Below are 19,907 nucleotides of genomic sequence, written 5' to 3' on the forward strand. Positions count from 1 at the left end.
TATGAGATTGCTTTCTTTTTTACTTTAAAGTTTTAAAATAAATTTGATTTTCACTTACCATTAATAAGCATTTCATTACTTGTTTCAAATACTCTTCAATTATATTAAATCGTTGTTGAAAATGCCTTTTATCGTAGGCACTTGACTTCGAAGACAAACGGTATCCACGAGATGACCACATACTAACAATTCACGTGGTTTCTTAAACAGTTCATTAATTTGTGGAAATATGAAATTTAGAAACGAAACCAACTAAAGAGAAAAAGAAACACGACATTTACTCAATGCATAATTTTACAGTAACCCTACACACTTAATCCGTCCTTGAATTTCCTTGCAAATATGACATTAAACATTAAACAATGAATATATCTATATAACGAAAAACAGTGGTGTAGGAAGCGGGGGTGGGGCTCACCTTTTGACAACTTCCTTCGCCACTAAAACACAAAAGCCTTGGTTGCATATGTGTGAATTTTTATATACACTATAATATACATCAATGCCATTCAACATCTCACGTTAGTAATTGTCCTTATCATAGAATACAGATATTATCTCAGTCTCCAATAAACAAAGTTGATGTGGTCAAGACTTCACTGACGTAAAACTTCCGTCATCTCTTATTCTTTAACCAATACAACAAACCGATCTGAGTCTTTAAGCCATTTGAAAATTGTGACTATTCACATTCCTGATTCCTGTCGATGTTAATGCTACATTTTGAAGTCTCTGGAAAGCCCTGATGCCTTACTGTCTTCTAATTTCAAAAGGTCTGAAAGGACGCAGAAATTCAGTCCAAAACCGTCGTAGTCACTACAGTTGGTAAATGTTAGTGTTATTCTCAAAATTGAATCTTTTCAGATATTGGGAAAAATAACCATACATCCGTCGCTAACAAAGATCTGTATTTATCGACTTTCGTTTTCTCTCATTATTCTTTGTTTTCACGTTTCAGAATAAATTCACACACTGAGAAATTGAGTCACAACATCCTGACTACGGTTCGCCTACAGTCACGTGCAATGAACGAGGTTGGCCTCCGATTCGCTATATGTATCGCTGCTTTTATTTCCCCAGTGTTCCGTGTTTTTATTGAGAAAAGGAGGAAAGCTATTAGCGTAGTCATGGTGCAAGGTTCTGAAACAGGGAAAAGCAATACTCGAAATTCTACGCGATCGTTTATTGATTAATTATTTTTGTACGAAGTTAAGATTTAACTTTCTACATATTTCATATCGATTTTAAACGACCTTGAATCGTTTGTCGTAGTCCTTGAGTGATGCTTTGATAATCTTACGGTATCAGCTAAATAGATGCCTACTTTTAACACACAAAAAAGATAAATATATTTTTAATATTACAGGTGATATTGATTTTTTAATAGACCGACCTCGCAGAATAACACCAAATTTACAGTATAACACCAAATATATACCATATCATGAAATACAGCGTCGGAATGAAGTCACCTACCCATAGGGAAGAAGACCTCGGCCTGTTTACATGAAATATAATTAAGGTAACATCTTTGTAATGCCGTAGCCTTTTCTCACATCCTGTACAGTAAGTATACTATTGGCCACGGGTATCATATTCCTGACGTAAGTATCGATCAGCCAATTTGTTGTTTCGGATATGTAGTAGATTCAGGGTTTGACGTCCATGTCTTCTACTTGTTGCAAAGGGATTTTGCAGGATACAAAGTAGACCCATTGACCCTGTTTTTCCTTCTGTGCCCCCTCTATCTCCGGCTCTGTGTTTCATCTGTGTCCCCTCTGTGTCACCATTGTGTCCCCTCTGTGCCCCCAATGTGTCCTCAGTGGTCCCCCTTAGTGCCCCATGTGTCTCATATGTGTCCCCTCAGTGTGACCTCTGCGTCCCTCTGTATCCTTTCTGTTTCTCCTTTGTGTCCCCACTGTGTCCACTGTGTCCCCTCTGGGTCCTCCCTGTGTCCTCCCTGTGTCCTCTCTATGTCCCTTACTGTGTAATCTGTGTTGTCTCTATGCCCCCTATGTGTCCCCTTTGAGTCCTCTCTGTGTCCCCTCTGAGTCCCCTCTGTGTCCCCTTTGAGTCCTCTCTGTGTCCCCTCTGTGTCCCTTCTGAGTCCTCTCTGTGTCCCCTCTGTGTCTCCTCTGTGTCCTCTCTGTGTCATTTCTGTGTCCCCTCTTGACAGTCGTCTTCACATGACCTTTATTGTTTCAAGGACGTTTAACTCTGTAAAAATAAGCGATCAAGGGAGTGTAAACTCTCAATAACAAATCTTTCCGTTAATATTGTATTTTATATTGCTTACAGACGTGTTAGCTGTTAAACTGAACGGTCAACTCCACACCTGATACATCAGAAAGATTCAATCGTGTGTAAATTCTGGTATATTCTCAGTATTTTCGAAAGCAGCAAATATTTATCCGAGTGTGTTGGTTTTTTTTTTTTTTTAATCGGAAAAATGTTTTCATTTATTGCTGAAATTCCCAAAAACGTACACTTCAGTTCAAAACCTTGAGAATATTATTGTCATTTTAGACAAAATTACGAACTATTAAAATTAAAATTCTTCGGAACTCATGGCTGACTGGTGGATACAGATATCATGACGACTTTGTTGTTTTGTCCTAAACTGCCGATGATATTTACTTCCGGTAATTCTTTCGAGGAAAGGAGCTTACATTTTTGATGTCCTCTCTATTGATCAAAGTTGTATTCTCAGTTAGATTTGAGGAGGTTAACGACCCAACCAACATAAAAATGAAGAACTAGAAAGATATGGATCATTTTATAACATTTATTATTTGTTTGATAAATAAGGAACACAATACAATAAGAAAGCACATAACATGTAAGAATAATAAAGTAAATTAAGAACTTGATACATTTATTTATTACTTACTGTAAAAACATTAGTTTTTGTGGATGATTTTATTTCCAGTGGTTTCGTGGGTACTTTTAATATGTGAATTAATATGTCCATGAACTTTTGAAATCAGTATAAGCTGATTCATTGAGATGTATCTAATTAAATATTTACGAAACAGCATTTTTTTAAACTCGCGGAAATTGAGCCCCTCGAAAATATATGATTTTACAGTACTTATTGTTTTTCTTATTGATGTTTACTTATGGTAAAGGTTGTTCTTTAAATGTTTCAAATTCTTTAAGGAAATGGATTTAATTTTTACGTCATTATTCTACCCTTGAAAATTAAAACCTTTACACTGTTTTCTTCTCTGATTAAGACAGAAATATATATCGAAGTCTCTGCTTTACATAATACTCATAAACAAGTGTTGAATTCCATTTGTAACCATAGAAACATGACGCTACCAAAATAAATTGGTAGTTTTGACATTTTTTGAATGAAATGTTAAATTTACAATCACATATATTTATCAAAATGCGACAAGAAATTAATAAAGAAGTAATTTCAACAGGAGATCGAAGGATATTGACAGTCACCTGAGACTTTGCTGTATAATGTTAACATAACGGACTTTCTAGTATACGTAATGCTAATTTATAGCAAAATTGCTGACAAATCATTTTAAAAAATAAATCTGAGCCTCGCAATTCCGGTCCAACGGGAGAAGAATTCGGGGGATTCGATTCTCTTATACTATCAAACTGCAATCTGATAAAAAATATTCTAACCAAAATAAATTATTTGTCAGTAAAAACAAGAGGTCCATAGGATCTCTTTCATTCTCCTGGTTTGGTATGGATTAATAAATATTTCCCATATAAGGCCATGAATTATTTGTGCTAAGGAGTTCAAAGTAAAACCCCGTACACTCAGGGATGCTTCTGACAAATTTCAGTCACAGAAGTCCATTCTGGGTTGGAAGCACTGAAGATGACAATGAAGATAAATTCCCATTTCAGTTTGAGGCGTTTATTATGAGCATATATAAAGAAAAAAACTACTTTTGCTCTTGAACAAAACCAGGATGTACGTTACTACCAGGAACAGAATGTTTATTCCTGGTATTGGTAGCAATGAAGTAAATGCACATTTCTACTTAATGCGGTATCTGGTTTTTTTCTCGGCAACAACAAATGCAGAGCAAATGACGTGTCTTACTCCATTATTTCAAACTTGCTTAAATACAATGATATAATTATATTTATACATGTGCATCCTGAAGGAATTCATTTTTCAAGGTTTTATACCATAAAATAAAGATAACAAAATCTACAAATACCTATATTATATACATGACAAACATATTCAAATCCTGCTTCAACTTATCATAGAGCCGACCAATGACAGCTTTCATATCTTTTTCATATCGTGAAATATTAACACTCCCGCGAACTTGAAGCGGTATTGAGTTGTCGTTCTTGACTATAACAAGCCGAATTCGTCGCCCGGACGGAGACACAGTTTCATGTCATTCGTAAGTTCTTTCTCGTTTATTGTGAAGTAAGTGTACTGTTTTTATATCAAGAAATTATTCAAAACTCATATGCGCTCATATTTTAGCATGCGAAGCTCTGGATTTGTCGTGACAAATACCGTGGTAAGAAATTTCCTTTGTTGGAATTCCCCGACTCTGAATTAGATCGAAATGACGACATTTGCTTTATTCAAGCGATTTCATTGATTGGTATAATAAGATGATGGATAATCGTCCTACGTCATTTTAAAAGTAATATGCGATTGGCTGAGAAAAAGAAAAGTTATAAACGCGAAACCAGGGGAACCCCTGCAAGGCGTACTCTCGGTATACCGTCACGGACTATCTCCTGACTTCACGATAACCTTTTTTGACGGTGAAATTCCGTTTGCTTTTAAATTAGAAATTAATTGTACATTTTCATGAATACTTCAACTATAATTCGCCGAAAGTAATAGAGTTAATTTTTCATCGATAGCGAACAACGGACGGAAAACTCAACAAACTCGGGCTTTCATGCACAAGAAACTGTTCACTCGCCAAGAACAGTAACTCTGTATATATCTCAAAGGACAAGTATTTCCTGCTATGATTGGGTTATATTGAACTTATAGTTGTATGGAAATCTAATAATCTCATCTAGTAAAACTAATAAAAGATTCTAGTCCATGTGTATCGCATTAAAGCTATATTCATAACGATTGTCTTCATTGAAAGAAAGACGCCATTCTTTATTGGACACCGGGATCTCTTTATATTTAGATGTTAGCATCGAATATAATATCCACGGAAATAATGGACATTTGCGAAATGTTTTCTGCGTAAAACAAACTGATTGCCTTATTTTGAAGTAAAAGTGAAAAATATGTCAAATAATAATATTAATGTTAATAATATTAAAAATAAATAAATAAAAATAAATAACTAAACAAATAGATGAATATATCAATTAATTGATAAATTAACTTAATGGTACAGAACATAATCGAAATTACAGTGGCTTAATCCCTTAGTTTTACTTTCTGTACAAAATTAAACGATAAATTATCAGATTCATAGAATATGACATTACATGTATTTAAAACACAAACATCACAAAAACTATTTACTATATTACACATATGTGAAAATATCTAAATATCAGATAAATAGTCGGACACCTGAACAACTTTACCGGATGTACAGATGACCTACACCATTGAAATCACTGTCTCTTCAATCTCATTTTCTTATCAGCTAAGAAACACACACAATTGAGTAACTACCATTGATTCTTGAGATTTCAATTCCATTTTTTATAATGTCATCTCAAAAACGATTTTTGTTTGTATTGTTGATGACATTTGTGGATGTCTATGTAAACATTGTATATATTAATATCTTGTTATTGTTTACTTCCGTCTCGTAAACATTGTATATATTAATATCTTGTTATTGTTTACTTCCGTCTCGTAAACATTGTATATATTTTGATATCTTGTTATATCTTGTTATTGTTTACTTCCGTCTCGTAAACATTGTATATATTAATATCTTGTTATTGTTTACTTCCGTCTCGTAAACATTGTATATATTAATATCTTGTTATTGTTTACTTCCGTCTCGTAAACATTGTATATATTTTGATATCTTGTTATTGTTTACTTCCGTCTCGTAAACATTGTATATATGTTGATATCTTGTTATTTTTTACTTCCGTCTCGTAAACATTGTATATGTTTTGATATCTTGTTATTGTTTACTTCTGTCTCGTAAACATTGTATATATTAATATCTTGTTATTGTTTACTTCCGTCTCGTAAACATTGTATATATTTTGATATCTTGTTATTGTTTACTTCCGTCTCGTAAACATTGTATATATTTTGATATCTTGTTATTTTTTACTTCCGTCTCGTAAACATTGTATATGTTTTGATATCTTGTTATTGTTTACTTCTGTCTCGTAAACATTGTATATATTAATATCTTGTTATTGTTTACTTCCGTCTCGTAAACATTGAATATATTAATATCTTGTTATTTTTTACTTTCGTCTCGTAAACATTGTATATATTTTGATATCTTGTTATTTTTTACTTCCGTCTCGTAAACATTGTATATATGTTGATATCTTGTTATTGTTTACTTCCGTCTCGTAAACATTGCATATATTTTGATATCTTGTTATTGTTTACTTCCGTCTCGTAAACATTGTATATATTAATATCTTGTTATTGTTTACTTCCGTCTCGTAAACATTGTATATATTAATATCTTGTTATATTTTACTTCCGTCTCGTAAACATTGTATACATTTTGATATCTTGTTATTTTTTACTTCCGTCTCGTAAACATTGTATATATGTTGATATCTTGTTATTGTTTACTTCTGTCTCGTAAACATTGTATATATTTTGATATCTTGTTATTTTTTACTTCCGTCTCGTAAACATTGTATATATTTTGATATCTTGTTATTGTTTACTTCCGTCTCGTGAACATTTATATATTTTGATATCTTGTTATTGTTTACTCTCGTCTCGTTCATTTTTTTAGTTGTCCGCCTCATGAAGACTCATCTCATCAATTAACTGTGGAGGCATCATGTCCTTTCTCTTCTTGAGATCATCAGACTTTTCCGCCACACGAGATGATGTTGATGTTGCCGTCACTCGTGCCATCACCTTGTCCCGCTGCACAAATAAACACAAAGTTAATACAGCTTGAGATAATAATTTACATGCTGCAAACAATGATGAACTGTCAAATCATATCTTTTAATTCTGACGTCCTTGTTAATACAGTGTTCCACATTTTAAAAAATAAATAAAACATTTTGTTCACTCGGGATTGATAAAGGGAGATCACAAAGGGGCCATTAAGTTGGTAAATACAAGACATTACGAGTGTTTGCAACAACTTGATAATATTCCCAGAATTTGAGTTCCCCTTTACCCAACAATGAGGACTTAAACAGTAATTTTTCTCCATTCCAGCTGGCCTTCTGAGTTATGTGTTGTCCCAATGGTTTGTATTGTTGAAGTGTTTTTATCTCTAACTGTGCTGTACATTTTAGGAGTGTTCATTACTTGAGACATTCTACCCAGGCGTGGAATTGGTAGACTAGAAAAGAAGCTGTGGTTGTAATGTTGAAATATTTCGCCGGGAACTTCATTTGAAGCTTCCATGGATGATTGGGCCAAACAATCATCTGGAACACTTGGATTGAAGAACTTCGCTTCATCTCCCACTTTGCCAACCAACCACACTGTTTTCATCTCGCCTTTTCCCTGTAATTGAAAGGTAAAAATGTAATGTGAATTAGGCAATATTAATATGTTGTTAATTTGGCAATTAAGAAAGAGAGAGACACACACACAGGTGGGGAGTGGGGTTCAGTCATTCAGTCATACCGTTTGTTTTGGTTAACATAATTTTTGAAATAATTTTTGCAGATAAGATATTATTTTTGATGAATATCGGATGGCTTTATTTGAGTAGGTATAAAGCTATATTACCACAGAAAGGTTTTTTATTGTCATATTAATAGATTTAGATTCTGAGTGTATAAGGGACAAACACAAAGATAACGATAAAAGTCTTCACATGGGCTGCCGCATCTACATTCAGCTGTGTTATCTAAATTTCCTCTAAGGAGGCCGTAATCAATAGAGCTGTCACGGTTTCTGAGATGGAAATGAAGTATGTTTAATTTACGTACACCTCATACCTGAAAGCATTTTTCTGTCTTATTGATAATTGATTTAAATGAATTGAGAGTAGAAAAGTTCCTAAGACAAATATTTATATCGTTATTGAAGTTGATGGTAAAAAAATAGCATTTGAAGGAGAACACTGAAGTTTTAAAGATAGGTAATTGGTAAATTTACATCTATCGATGTTCCAGCCACCTGCCAACTAAAACCTAACTTTATAGTCCTTGTTGATTATTGTAGATATAGTATTACCAGTGTAACACAGTTCTTTTAATGACATTTTAAAATCTGAGCATTTCCATTAAGATTGGTGTGTTGCTTTAAGAGTACCTGTACTTAAGTAGAGTGATGTATCTGACCCTAACAACTTAGGGGGAAGACTATACAATTGTTCCCTTCTTAAAAAACATTACATAACGTTGATGGACTTAATCTATGGTACAAATCCCCAAATTAAATCTATTTAAGTACATGTGAAATCTTATGTCAGATGAGTACATTGTCTGATTTCTTTGAGAATGATATCGGCCTCGTACAAGGCGAAATATTTTTATTAACTGTTATAATAGACATTATATGTTTGAAGAACCCTGACTTGCTGCACGCGCTAATGATATAGTGTTATTTCTGAATCAGATGAAACTCTTTCAATTTGCTTGAAAATCTAAAAACTTACTGAAACGCCTTCACGCTTAAAGCCATATTTACAATAATTTCTACATGTTCAAATTTAGGGTAAAATATAAAAATCCATGTTTCACATTTTTGATACCTATGACAGCTGCATATTGTTTTATACTAGATAAGTTTCGGATGCAGTACATTTGAATCATTGTAAGAAATTATTAAAAGTGAAAAAAAAACCCAAATAATATATCATGCACAAGGTTGCTTCACCCTGGAATTGAGAAGGTTTAATATTGATTTAAAGTTGGTACAGATTGTTAGATGTTTTCAGTAAACTGGGCCTGTAATAGAAATGTTTTAATTGGGCCATCAGTGAAAGAGATGATTTCAATAAATTAGCAATTTGTGAATATAGCTGAATTATGACAATGTTCGAAATCAAAAGTTAACTATGATGGAGATAAAAACATTGAATTGAACATATTTGTTATATAAACATATTGGTAAACATTTTGTTATTTCTTTGCATATTCCTATTAAGTATAAAATATGTCCCACCAGATTGTTTCCGTTCACTAGATAAGTAGATATAGAACTATACCCAGAGATCCATTGAAGTAGAAGAAGAATTTCATTTTTCATTAAAATGCAGTCAGTCAATTTCAGATTCTAATAGTTAGATATATTTAAAAATATTATTGGAAAAATCATTCTGTGCATCTGTATAAATATGAAGTATGGATGTGAAAAACGGTTGTATGTGTATGTACATGAGCGGGTGTAAAAGGGTGGGCAGGTATGTATTAAACAATGATTACTGTGATTGATGATGCATTGACTATAATGATGATAATGATTTTAATGTAATACAGAGTGTACAGGTGGAACTGTCGCAGTGTATGTATAGCAAAAATTTTAAAAATAAAACAAATAAGAAATCCATTAGTTTCTAAAACTATTCCGTTTTTTATCAGCGTCTGAAATATTTAAGAATAATAGGCATTACTTTATTTTTGAAGCTTATGAATTAAGAACACCTTAATTATTATGTTACATATCATGTACACTAGCTATGTTAGAAGAAAATCATTTTCTATACATTGTACTTCATGATTAAATGTATTGTACTGATAGGCCCATAGTTTTAAAATAAATCTTGAATCCTGGACTTAAAGTGGCGCCATGAAGGTATTAGTCTTATTTAGATTATGACGCAACAGAATTAACCAAAAACCAAAATTCTGGCCTTTTAATAACGTATGAGATAAATCAACGTAATTCATTTTTAAATTCAATGATACTTTTGCAATAGAAGGTGTAATTATAGGTGAGAGTTGTAAAATTGATTGGGGTGAGGAGGTAAATGAACCAACCCCACCCTCCGTCCCCCAATAAAAATATGATGCTACTAATGTTAGTAAAGACCTAATCCATTGTGAATGATTATCAAAGTTAGATTAAAAAAAACTACTGAAAATATAGTGGAAAGGAGGTGATAGAAATGCCATTCACATAACATAAATGACAATGAAGGTCAAAGATATAATGGTATAGGGGTAATGTAAAAAGGGAGATGAAGACCTTAAAAGTATGGTGGTAGATGTTATGCTATTTTAAACTTAACTTGAAACTATAAGTTTCCAACATACCTTTATCGTTATGTTTCCTCTTTTACGGGTGATATATTTCCGAGTTTTGATGAGAGCGCTGGCTGTACTATAACTGATGTGAATCCGGCTAGCTGTCCAAATAAATAGGTTTGTATCAGTTAAATGATCTTACAAAAATGTCATAATTTCTAAGGTCTTCTAGGTGTTGTCATATGTTTTCGTATAAAGGGAGGTAATGTTTCTTAATTTTAAGAACGTACATTTTCTATTGGAATAATATTCGTCAGTTACCTTAACTCACAAATCATAATTCATCTTAAGACTTATTGCATACCTGAATCTGCCATGAAAATATTTTCGAATAGTATAGGTTTTAACCCTAGGGGTCGAATAGACGAAAAACACCAACTACACACGGAAACAATATCTGCATGTATCGACCAGTATATAAACGGCAAAACAAAATAGATAAATATAGTAAATATAGATATTAAAACTACATTTTATTTAGTTTATAATTCATGTGCTGTATCCGAATAGGGGTTCATAACCCGATCCCACCTCTGAACTTTGACCCTATATGACTTGTTGATGATGGCAAGTTAAAGATTGTACGAATGCTTGGTATTTATCATACATATATCCGGCTGAAAAAGAGGAATCAGTAATTTTACATGTATACCTTCCTTGTGAGTACATTTTGCATTATTTCATCAAACTCACGCATTCCGTAAGATTTCATCCTGGATGCCGTATTTACAGTATCACCGAATAGACAATATCTTGGTAAGATCGACCCCACTATTCCTGCCATACATGGACCTGAAAGAATACAAAAAATGGAAAGGTTTGTTAGTAGGACTTTTAACGATTAAGATTCATTCATCCTCGATTCCCCATGGGTTACGATCACTTTCGCTCTCTGCACCTCTGGAACATTTCTTGGCAGAATTGAAGATTTCGTTTGCGACACCTTGTAGACAAAATGAAATTACAAGTTTGATTCTTTAAAGTACATCAAAACACATTCAAGGTAATGGTTTAGTTGTACTTGTTTTGAAGTCTTCAAACGAGCATATCAGTTTGTGATTGGTCAGTTTTTTTCCTCCTAAAACCCGCTCTAGACCAATCAAATTACTTCACGTATGCCTTCAGTTTGTCAGGAAATATGCGAGGAGTGCACAGAACAAATGTGATCGTCACCCCTGGAGTATCGAGGGTAACATTCATCGTACAGTATACCTCCTGGCGTCACCCTACTCTCCATCTACCTCAAGATGAGTGTATTACATAACGGGTTTTTGAAATGAAGTAATGATTGAATACACCCAATTCGACATGAAATTCTCACTTAAAAACATTATTTCACATGATTTCTAGTATCTCTGATTATTACAAAATTAATGGTGAGTGATTTCTAGTACTTTTTTTCAAGATTTGTTGAGAAACCATTTCGACCTTTTTGTTCTAGGCTGATGATCTACACTGTTGCTATCTTGCTTTGATGTTAATATAAAACTGATTGGTTGAAGAGTTAATAAAATGTTTTTTTTTCACTGGTTTCTTTATTTCAAAAGGAATCTAGCGTGCATGGTGTCTTTGAAACATGACCACCAAATTCAAATCTTGCAAAACTGTATGTTGTAAAACAATGATATGAATATGTGTTGTACCTTTAGAAAGGTTCACGGCAATTCACAAACGTTTAAACGGTGATCAAATGTGACCTTTGGTCCTTCAACCTTGAGTGATGGCAATCACAAATTAAAGACCAATTAATACAGCCCTTGATGTATTCGGTTGTAATGAGAGCACACCGTCGCGAAATGAAAACGGTCATTCAAACTCGATATGGTGTTACTATGAGAAATACATTACAGTTTACTCATTATAATAATAATATTAGGTCGATGGGAACAAGTGTTGCTATTGTCAATGTCTTAAATCTCATCAAATCTCAGGTAGTTTCCATTTTCTCTTTATTTTGTGCCTATAGATAATTTTTAAAAATTAGAAATGTCTTCACTGTTTTAACAAACAAGTCAATGTTTGCACATTTTTACAAAACAGAAAGAAATTCAGTCCATTTTACCTGTATTGATTCCTATTCGTAGTTGAATATTTCCGTTTCCGGAGACGACGAACTTTTTGGACTGGACAAGCGCGAGAAGTGCGAGAGAGAAGTTTGCCACCTCTGACACATGCTCCTTTCCGTTCTTTGTCGGGATCCCTGTAAGCAAACGAACGAATGTCGCTGTACCTATCTCTAGTGTCCTATAACATATCATGTTACAATCAATCTTGAAACGGGTATAGGTGAAAATATTCTATTAATAGAAAAAAAGAAAGATGCTCACTTAATTGTTTTAGAAAAAACTATTTAGCGATACAGGCGATAATTTATTACGCACAGCCAATGACTTCACAAGGACTAGGTCCTATATAGCATAGATATACCATTATAAAACTAATGTCTTCATAATAATTTGAGTAAGTAAAGTGTCCGGGATGAGACAAGATTTTTATTTTATTCCGAGAGGATTGATATATTATTAATATATTGGAATAGTATTAGTTTGCCTTAAAAACGTCAAAAGCACGAGTTTTCATCAAGTATTACCTCAAATTTTGTATTTTTTTTTAATTTCCGAAAGCATCTAATTTGAATGAAAATGATGTCCATACAATACCTGAGGCGACCATGTAACAATCATTGATAGTCTCGACCTTGTATACGTTGTAGTCATCTAGCAAGTCATCTATTGTCCGATACAGATTATTCAGAAGATCCACAATCTCAATTGGAGAACATTCCGTTGAGATTCGGGCAAATCCGTAAATATCCGAAAACATAATTGTAACTGAATTAAAATATTCAGCAACAATTTGTATGTTTTTCTGTAGTTTATTTGCTACAGGCTTTGGAACCATTTGGTAAAGAAGTGAATCTGTTTTCTTCTTTTCTTCCATCAACTCTCGTGTTTTATCGACAAGAGTAAGAGCATATTTTTGGATACTGCTTGTTAAGTTCTCGGTGGCAAAAATTACAAGAGGACACATGATAAGCACTACCGCCAGGAATGACGCACTAATCGACAAATCTCGGGTACTTTCGTCGATAACGACATTTAGGCCATCGATAATCTCATAACCAAGGTCACGCTGGATGTCCAGTAGTGTGTCAAGGTAGAGCGTCATGTTGTCAAACCTATATACAAAATGTGGCAACACGTGTGTTAAAGTAATAATCATCGTTATGATTTCATACTGCTTTTATACAACCTCTATGTTGTAAAACAATTTATTCTGTAATATATGAAATATATATATATATATAATGAATGCCTTCACCAGGTAATAAGTTTAATATGATGTATATATGTGTACATTATACATTAATTTTAATTATACCGGACACACAAGCTCTCGGGACAGAAGTGATGTGATTTCCTTCATGTATGTTACAAATTGCTACGCTCTGCATTCTAGAAGTGTAACTGTGATCGTGTGTGATGTTCTGCTCGAGGCCTTTGGCACTTTACTTCAGTGTAGTATTAATATAAAACCAGCACCAGTCCTTCACTATCAAATGGACATACAAGCCTCCCCGAAAAGCATACTGACCTAGCATATATAGCAATGCCATCCTTAATTGATCATAGCTGTTGATAGGACGTTAACAGTATAAAACAAAACCAAACACGTCTATTCATATATGACAACTAGCATTCTGAGTTCCCTTTCTATATGAAAGTCATGAAAGATAATGTGTGTTCATAGACATAGAAGAGACCAAATAAAACCTATTGCCCAGTTTCAATACTTGGGATTTTTTCCCTTTTTTCTATCCTGCTCTTTATGTCTGTGAAAAAAAACATGCTGTAGATTGGTTGTCACTTTTGTGTGATATGATATGATCCCTTTGATTTGGTGTCAGATGGGTTTTAGACCAATATTTATTGTTTATATTTGTGGTTGTTAGATGAAAGGTGTAACTGGATAGGATACCTGTTGTAGCCATTACTTTCTGGTACTACCAATTTAGACAATCCCCAAATATCTAAGTAGGCGATCTCTTGATATGATAATACATATTCCTGATGGTGCTTCGCAACTTCCAAGAGTATATGAAGACAGTATCCATGGACATTGAGAACACTGATGGACGCTTGTGCAATGTAAAGTGCATCACACTGAATTGTTATAACCTGGGCACAGCAGCATGACACTTTACCTAGTTACATTATGTTGATATATATATACATAAAGCTCTAGCTCGTGAGAGTCGCCTTGTGACTGTGCGGCACTAATACAGACCATAAGGTGTTACCATTACGATGAATACTGCCGACGGCTCATCAAACCCAATCACATTATACAGACCATAAACTGTCATTACGCTACAATATACCACGGTCGTGAACATTAAGCCAAGGTCAGGAGATGAACAACAAACGCCTTCCTCATAGGGGCGAATACTCAACTGAATGTCAAAATGTGAGAGAGACAAGGGAGGCATTAGTCAAAACTGAAATTGTTCATTATAATTGTATATATAAATTACATGCTGACAGTAACTGAGCCCAAGAGGGACTCTTCCCTTGCTGAATGCTGATGCTGAACTCGAATGCAAATAAACTCTAACATTGTTTTATTGTAAATGAAGAAAACTCACCAATAGCGCGCTTCTTGCATATTAGGAACCCAAACTGTCCCCATCTGCTGGTGCTGAATCTCATACCGGAAGTTGTTTATCACACCTGTTATATTGGTGCCGACTTCTTTCACACCGGACGAGTAAAGACGGTCAACTCGAGTCGAGTAGAGTTCGGCTGTTGTATAGAACGCACGAAACCTGTGATTGAAAAAACCCTGACTTTGTTGATAAGCAATCTATGAAAAAGGAATGATACTGAACATGGTATCTTAGGGAGATAAAGTAACAAATAGTAATATTATATACTGATAGTTTTATTACACATCATATCATTCATCAGTTACTTTGAAAGCTGTTGATTTTATCAGATTTATGTATGGGTATCATTTGCTCTATTTCCTATATTGGGCCTAGCACTTCCTGTTCCAGGAGGCCGCAACCACAAGTTTATACAGAACTGATTGTCTTCACCCAAGGATTATTCAGACCAAATTTGGGCCAAATCCAATCACTCCTTCAGGAGGAGTAGGTCTGAAAGAATTTTATTTCTGTTTGCTGACTTTTTTCATACGAAGCCGAATTTTCACAAAGACATCACAAATTCCACTTTTCACTTTCAGATGTATTGATGACGTCTTGTCGTTAATAATAAGAGATTTATTAACCGCTTCCATCGTATGTTCCCATCATAATTGGAAATCAAGGACACAATAGACTCTCCAAAATCAGCTGCTTATCTCGATCTTTTCTTCTTACGACGAAACTAATATGGATAGTTGTCCACTAAGTTGTTAGGAAAGGGTGATGATCTATATTTCTCTATCGTGGATTTTTCCTTTCTAGATAGAAACAACCCTGCATCTCCAACTTATGATATTTAAATGTCGTTGGTGATCTGATACTTAAATGACGGTTCCCACTATCACGATTCGAATGGAAGATGTCAACAACTGACAGATATACTTACAACTATGGGTTTCAGAGATATAAAATGATGAAAACTGTGGGGATTTTTTTTCCATTTGACATAGGAAATAGTAATCTGTTTAATTTAATATTCTATTTTTTCATGCGCTACGTGACGTGTAAATCCGTGCAAATCTTTCTGTTATTCAAGTTTTCCCTCGTTTTATTGCATTATAGTTTTGATTATGATTATGTTCACATGTTGGTTTTGTCTGGACATTCCATGTTAACTATCGTAAATCTACGTACCTGTTGATACGGTTGTTGTACATTTCGAAGTAGTCGTGCGACTGAAATCCTCCCTGTACATAGTAGAGAGTACCAAGTGCTCGCTCAATGCCTGCAAAAGACATTCAAATTCAAAGAGTGTTAAGTGTTTGTTAGTACATAGATTATGGGTAGAGGTTACACAAGGAGTGATTGTGTTATATAGTATTACTTGAGTTAATGATTTTACAAAAGTTCCTAATAAACGTTAGTTTTAGCAAGTGTTCTGTTATTGTATTGTTATCATTAGCGAGTGAAAGAACTACGAAATATAACAACCTGTTCTGTGTTTTGTTATAAATTGCCGATAAGGAATAAGCAAAAGTGATAATTTCAGGAATACATGCAAATATTATACTCATTTCAAAATCTATTTAGAAATGAATTACTTTGTGATCTTCAACGGAAAAAATTATATCGTTTTTTAAATTCATTGAGTGCATTAGGCGCTCATTTGGTCTATTAATATCTGTCAGCCAATTAAAACATGTAAAAATGTTATGATACATGTGCTACATCATTCTTTTTTATAAACAGCAGTTAGAATGACAAATGGATGCACTAGATGCACCTACATACACCCAAGAAAAACAGATAAAGGACAAAATATCATCTATGATATTAGGTGAGTTTTATGTTCATGGATCGTAAAATGTTATACTAAAGTGTACATTTTCCATCATCGAAATGATTTTCAGTTAGAATTAAAAAGCTAAATTAAAGTTTCATCACTAACAGATAGGTAATTTGTGGTGAAATCGATAAAAAAAGCCATACCTATGTCCTGTTTAAGATATGGTTACGTCGTGTTTGAGACATACCTATGTCATGTGTGAGACATACCGATGCCCTGTTTAAGATATGGTTACGTCGTGTTTGAGACATACATATGTCATGTGTAAAAGATACCGATGTCCTGTTTGAAATATGTCTATATCATGTTTGAGACATACCTATGTCATGTGTGAGACATACCTATGTCATGTGTGAGACATACCGATGCCCTGTTTAAGATATGGTTACGTCGTGTTTGAGACATACCTATGTCTCACCTATGTCCTGTTTGATATATGCTTACGTCGTGTTTGAGACATACCCGAGTCAAGTGTGAGACATACCGATGCCCTGTTTAAGATATGGTTACAACATGTTTGAGACATACCTATGTCCTGCTTGCCGCTAGTTAGTTTAAGGTAGGCCACTAATGTTTTCCAAACCACGGCGAACTTGCCCTGTGTGATTGCCTTGTACAACCAGATAATGACGACATCTATGATGTTAGTGTAGAAGTCCAGTTCGTTGTTGATGTTGTAATGGGTTTTACTGAGGAGTTGACGGTGTCGGGACAGGTATTCCTACAAAATATTACCAAAAAGATTTCAAAAAAGCTAAAATTCTAGCTAAGTATTGATTAATCGAAAATGTTTATGCGAAGGAAAAGACGACTTACACAATGCACGTTGAAAAGGAACAGTTTTCTGCTAAATCGGCAACATCTATATCGAAGTAATGCTCTTAAAAAGAAAACATTCATATCAGCTAGAAAGAGTATTTCTCAACTAGAATATGGTGACGATTGAAATCCTTTACCAACATGCACCTAAACAAAAATCCATGATTTCGTTTCTTTTCATTCGATTAATTTCATTGCAACATCAAGCTCCATGCGATGACAATCGATGGAAATAGCAAAGATAAAAGTATATAATGAAAAGGCATACTGAACTTACCTGTAGTTTATCCTGTGACTCAAACTCCATCCTTTTCTCATTATCTAAGTTGGAAGGCCAGTCACTCAGAGCATAAATGGCCTTGTCCGTCTCCAGATAGTCTGTAAGCAAGAAGGTCTTCGTTTCCGGACCCAAAGCACTCAGATACAACACACTCATATCTCTTTCTTGTTGTAGATGATGGATCAGATTGCCCAATTCCACACTCAATTTTAACTCCTTCTTCGTCTATGTAGAAAGGAAAAAGCCACATTACAATGGTAATGACAAGAGTTAACTAAAAAGGGGACACATGCTTGTGTGTACGTCTTTTGGCGATCACTTCAATGATATACATGACTGATTAAGCTGTTAATTTGTGGAAATCGGAACTCTAAGCAGCTCAAGGATCCACGTTGTCCTTTACAGAAGAGCAATGGTTTATAAATATCATATGCTAAATAACTATTACACATGATGGAATGGATGTAATGAATCTCTATTCCATCAGTGGTGTATCTGTGTAAGTATTACATTTTGTATTCTGTGATTTTATCGAATGTGATAGGGTAAATATGCAATTTTCAAAAAAAAAAACATCTGTCAATACCATCTGAAACGTAAATCAATTTCATTCGGTCTTTCATTTGGTAATTTGTCAACAATTTGACAACGCTTCGTTTATATACTTAATGACTGTGTAAGCATATTCAGCGTTATTCTCATCCGAGCCTTTTATTAAGATGAAGTTACATACCTTTTCGTTGGCGGTTTTCCTGCTGATGGTGTCAGTTAAAGTATAGAAGGTGAAGCCCCAAAGTCCAAGGATTGGAATAACCGTGAGACACAACATTTTCACTAACTGAATACGTTTTCCGGTGTCTGTCATGGAATGGTCTCGACAAGTTCCTATTATGAAAATAACACACATTGTTTAATATTAAGTCTAACAAAAATGACTTTTAATGATGTAGTTTAAAAAGATAAGAAGAAGTCACCAATTATACCAAATAATTGGTATATTTGATAGTACCAGTTGAATTGAAATATAACTCATTTTGTTGCAAAGATAAACAAATCAAAAAGAAATTTCGATTCATTTTATCCAAAATCAAAAGTTTTAAGATAATTACATTGATTTCAGAAGAGAACGATGAACATAACCAATAATTTATTCAAATCATGATCTTTGTATTATTTAAAGCAATATACATGAAGTAGGATCGACATTACCTTCAGAACGCAGAACAGATGGACAATATGTTATTGAAAATTTTGGCTCTGATAGGAAAAACATTAATATATCCAATCTGTATGTGGCTCCATACCGCAGATCACTTATGTCACATGTTCTACTCTCTCCTCTATCTGTACATATGGTATAGGGATCACAATTGTTCCTTTTTTGACTCTCACTTCTATCTTTACATATCGTACGGGTTTCATAGTTGTGCCCCGTTCGACTCTTAAACTCTGTACCTATCATATAGGTTTCACATTCGTCATCTGTTTAACTTTCACCTCCTTCTGTACATATTGTATGGGTTTCACATTTGGCACGTATTTGACTCTTACCTGTCTGTACATATTGTATGGTTTTCATATTTGACCCTTGAATGACTGTTATCTCTATCTGTACATATTGTATGGGTTTCACATTTGGCCCTTGAATGACCCTCACCTCTATCTGTACATATTGTATGGGTTTCACATTTGCATGTGTTTAACCTTTACCTCTGTACATATTGTATGGGTTTCACATTTGTCACGTGTTTGACTCTTACCTCTCTCCGTACATAGCGTATGGGGTCTCAACTCTTTTACAATCTCCTGACTCTCTACTGACTCCAGACTTATCACGGAGTCTCTATTGCTGTAGTTGTTTGCCATTTCCGGTGATTAAGCTGGAGAAAGCAAGGAAAATATTGTTAAAGACGAAAAATGTGACTGTGCTTGATGTTCTTCTAAAATTGTCAGAT

The 19,907-nt window shown here is 34.1% G+C and overlaps 1 protein-coding gene across 1 annotated transcript; it reads right to left on the reverse strand.

The window, feature by feature from the left end:
- Positions 1–6,928: 6,928 nt before the first annotated feature.
- LOC132547057 (guanylate cyclase beta-like) lies at positions 6,929–19,728 on the reverse strand. Its single transcript, XM_060210807.1, has 12 exons — positions 19,713–19,728; positions 18,686–18,837; positions 17,950–18,177; positions 17,382–17,574; positions 16,202–16,292; positions 15,005–15,184; positions 13,020–13,537; positions 12,422–12,559; positions 11,053–11,151; positions 10,369–10,460; positions 7,466–7,666; positions 6,929–7,069 (listed from the first exon to the last, which is right to left on the reverse strand). Exons 2-12 carry the CDS (start codon positions 18,815–18,817, stop codon positions 6,929–6,931), a joined length of 2,013 nt encoding a protein of 670 aa, XP_060066790.1. The 5' UTR covers positions 18,818–18,837; positions 19,713–19,728.
- Positions 19,729–19,907: the final 179 nt, after the last annotated feature.

The sequence above is a fragment of the Ylistrum balloti genome, unplaced genomic scaffold (assembly GCF_031769215.1).
Source record: "Ylistrum balloti isolate Yb309-2 unplaced genomic scaffold, AGI_CSIRO_Ybal_v1 Utg369932, whole genome shotgun sequence".
In the NCBI taxonomy this organism is placed as follows: Eukaryota; Metazoa; Mollusca; class Bivalvia; order Pectinida; family Pectinidae; genus Ylistrum; species Ylistrum balloti.

Coding starts and splice junctions, on each gene's coding strand:
- LOC132547057 (XM_060210807.1), bottom strand. CDS start 18,817: ATGACAGACACCGGAAAACGTATTCAGTTAGTGAAAATGTTGTGTCTC. Junction 12,560..13,019: donor TTGTTACATGGTCGCCTCAG/GTATTGTATGGA, acceptor GTTTGCTTACAG/GGATCCCGACAAAGAACGGA. Junction 10,461..11,052: donor GATGAAATCTTACGGAATGC/GTGAGTTTGATG, acceptor TTATTTGGACAG/CTAGCCGGATTCACATCAGT.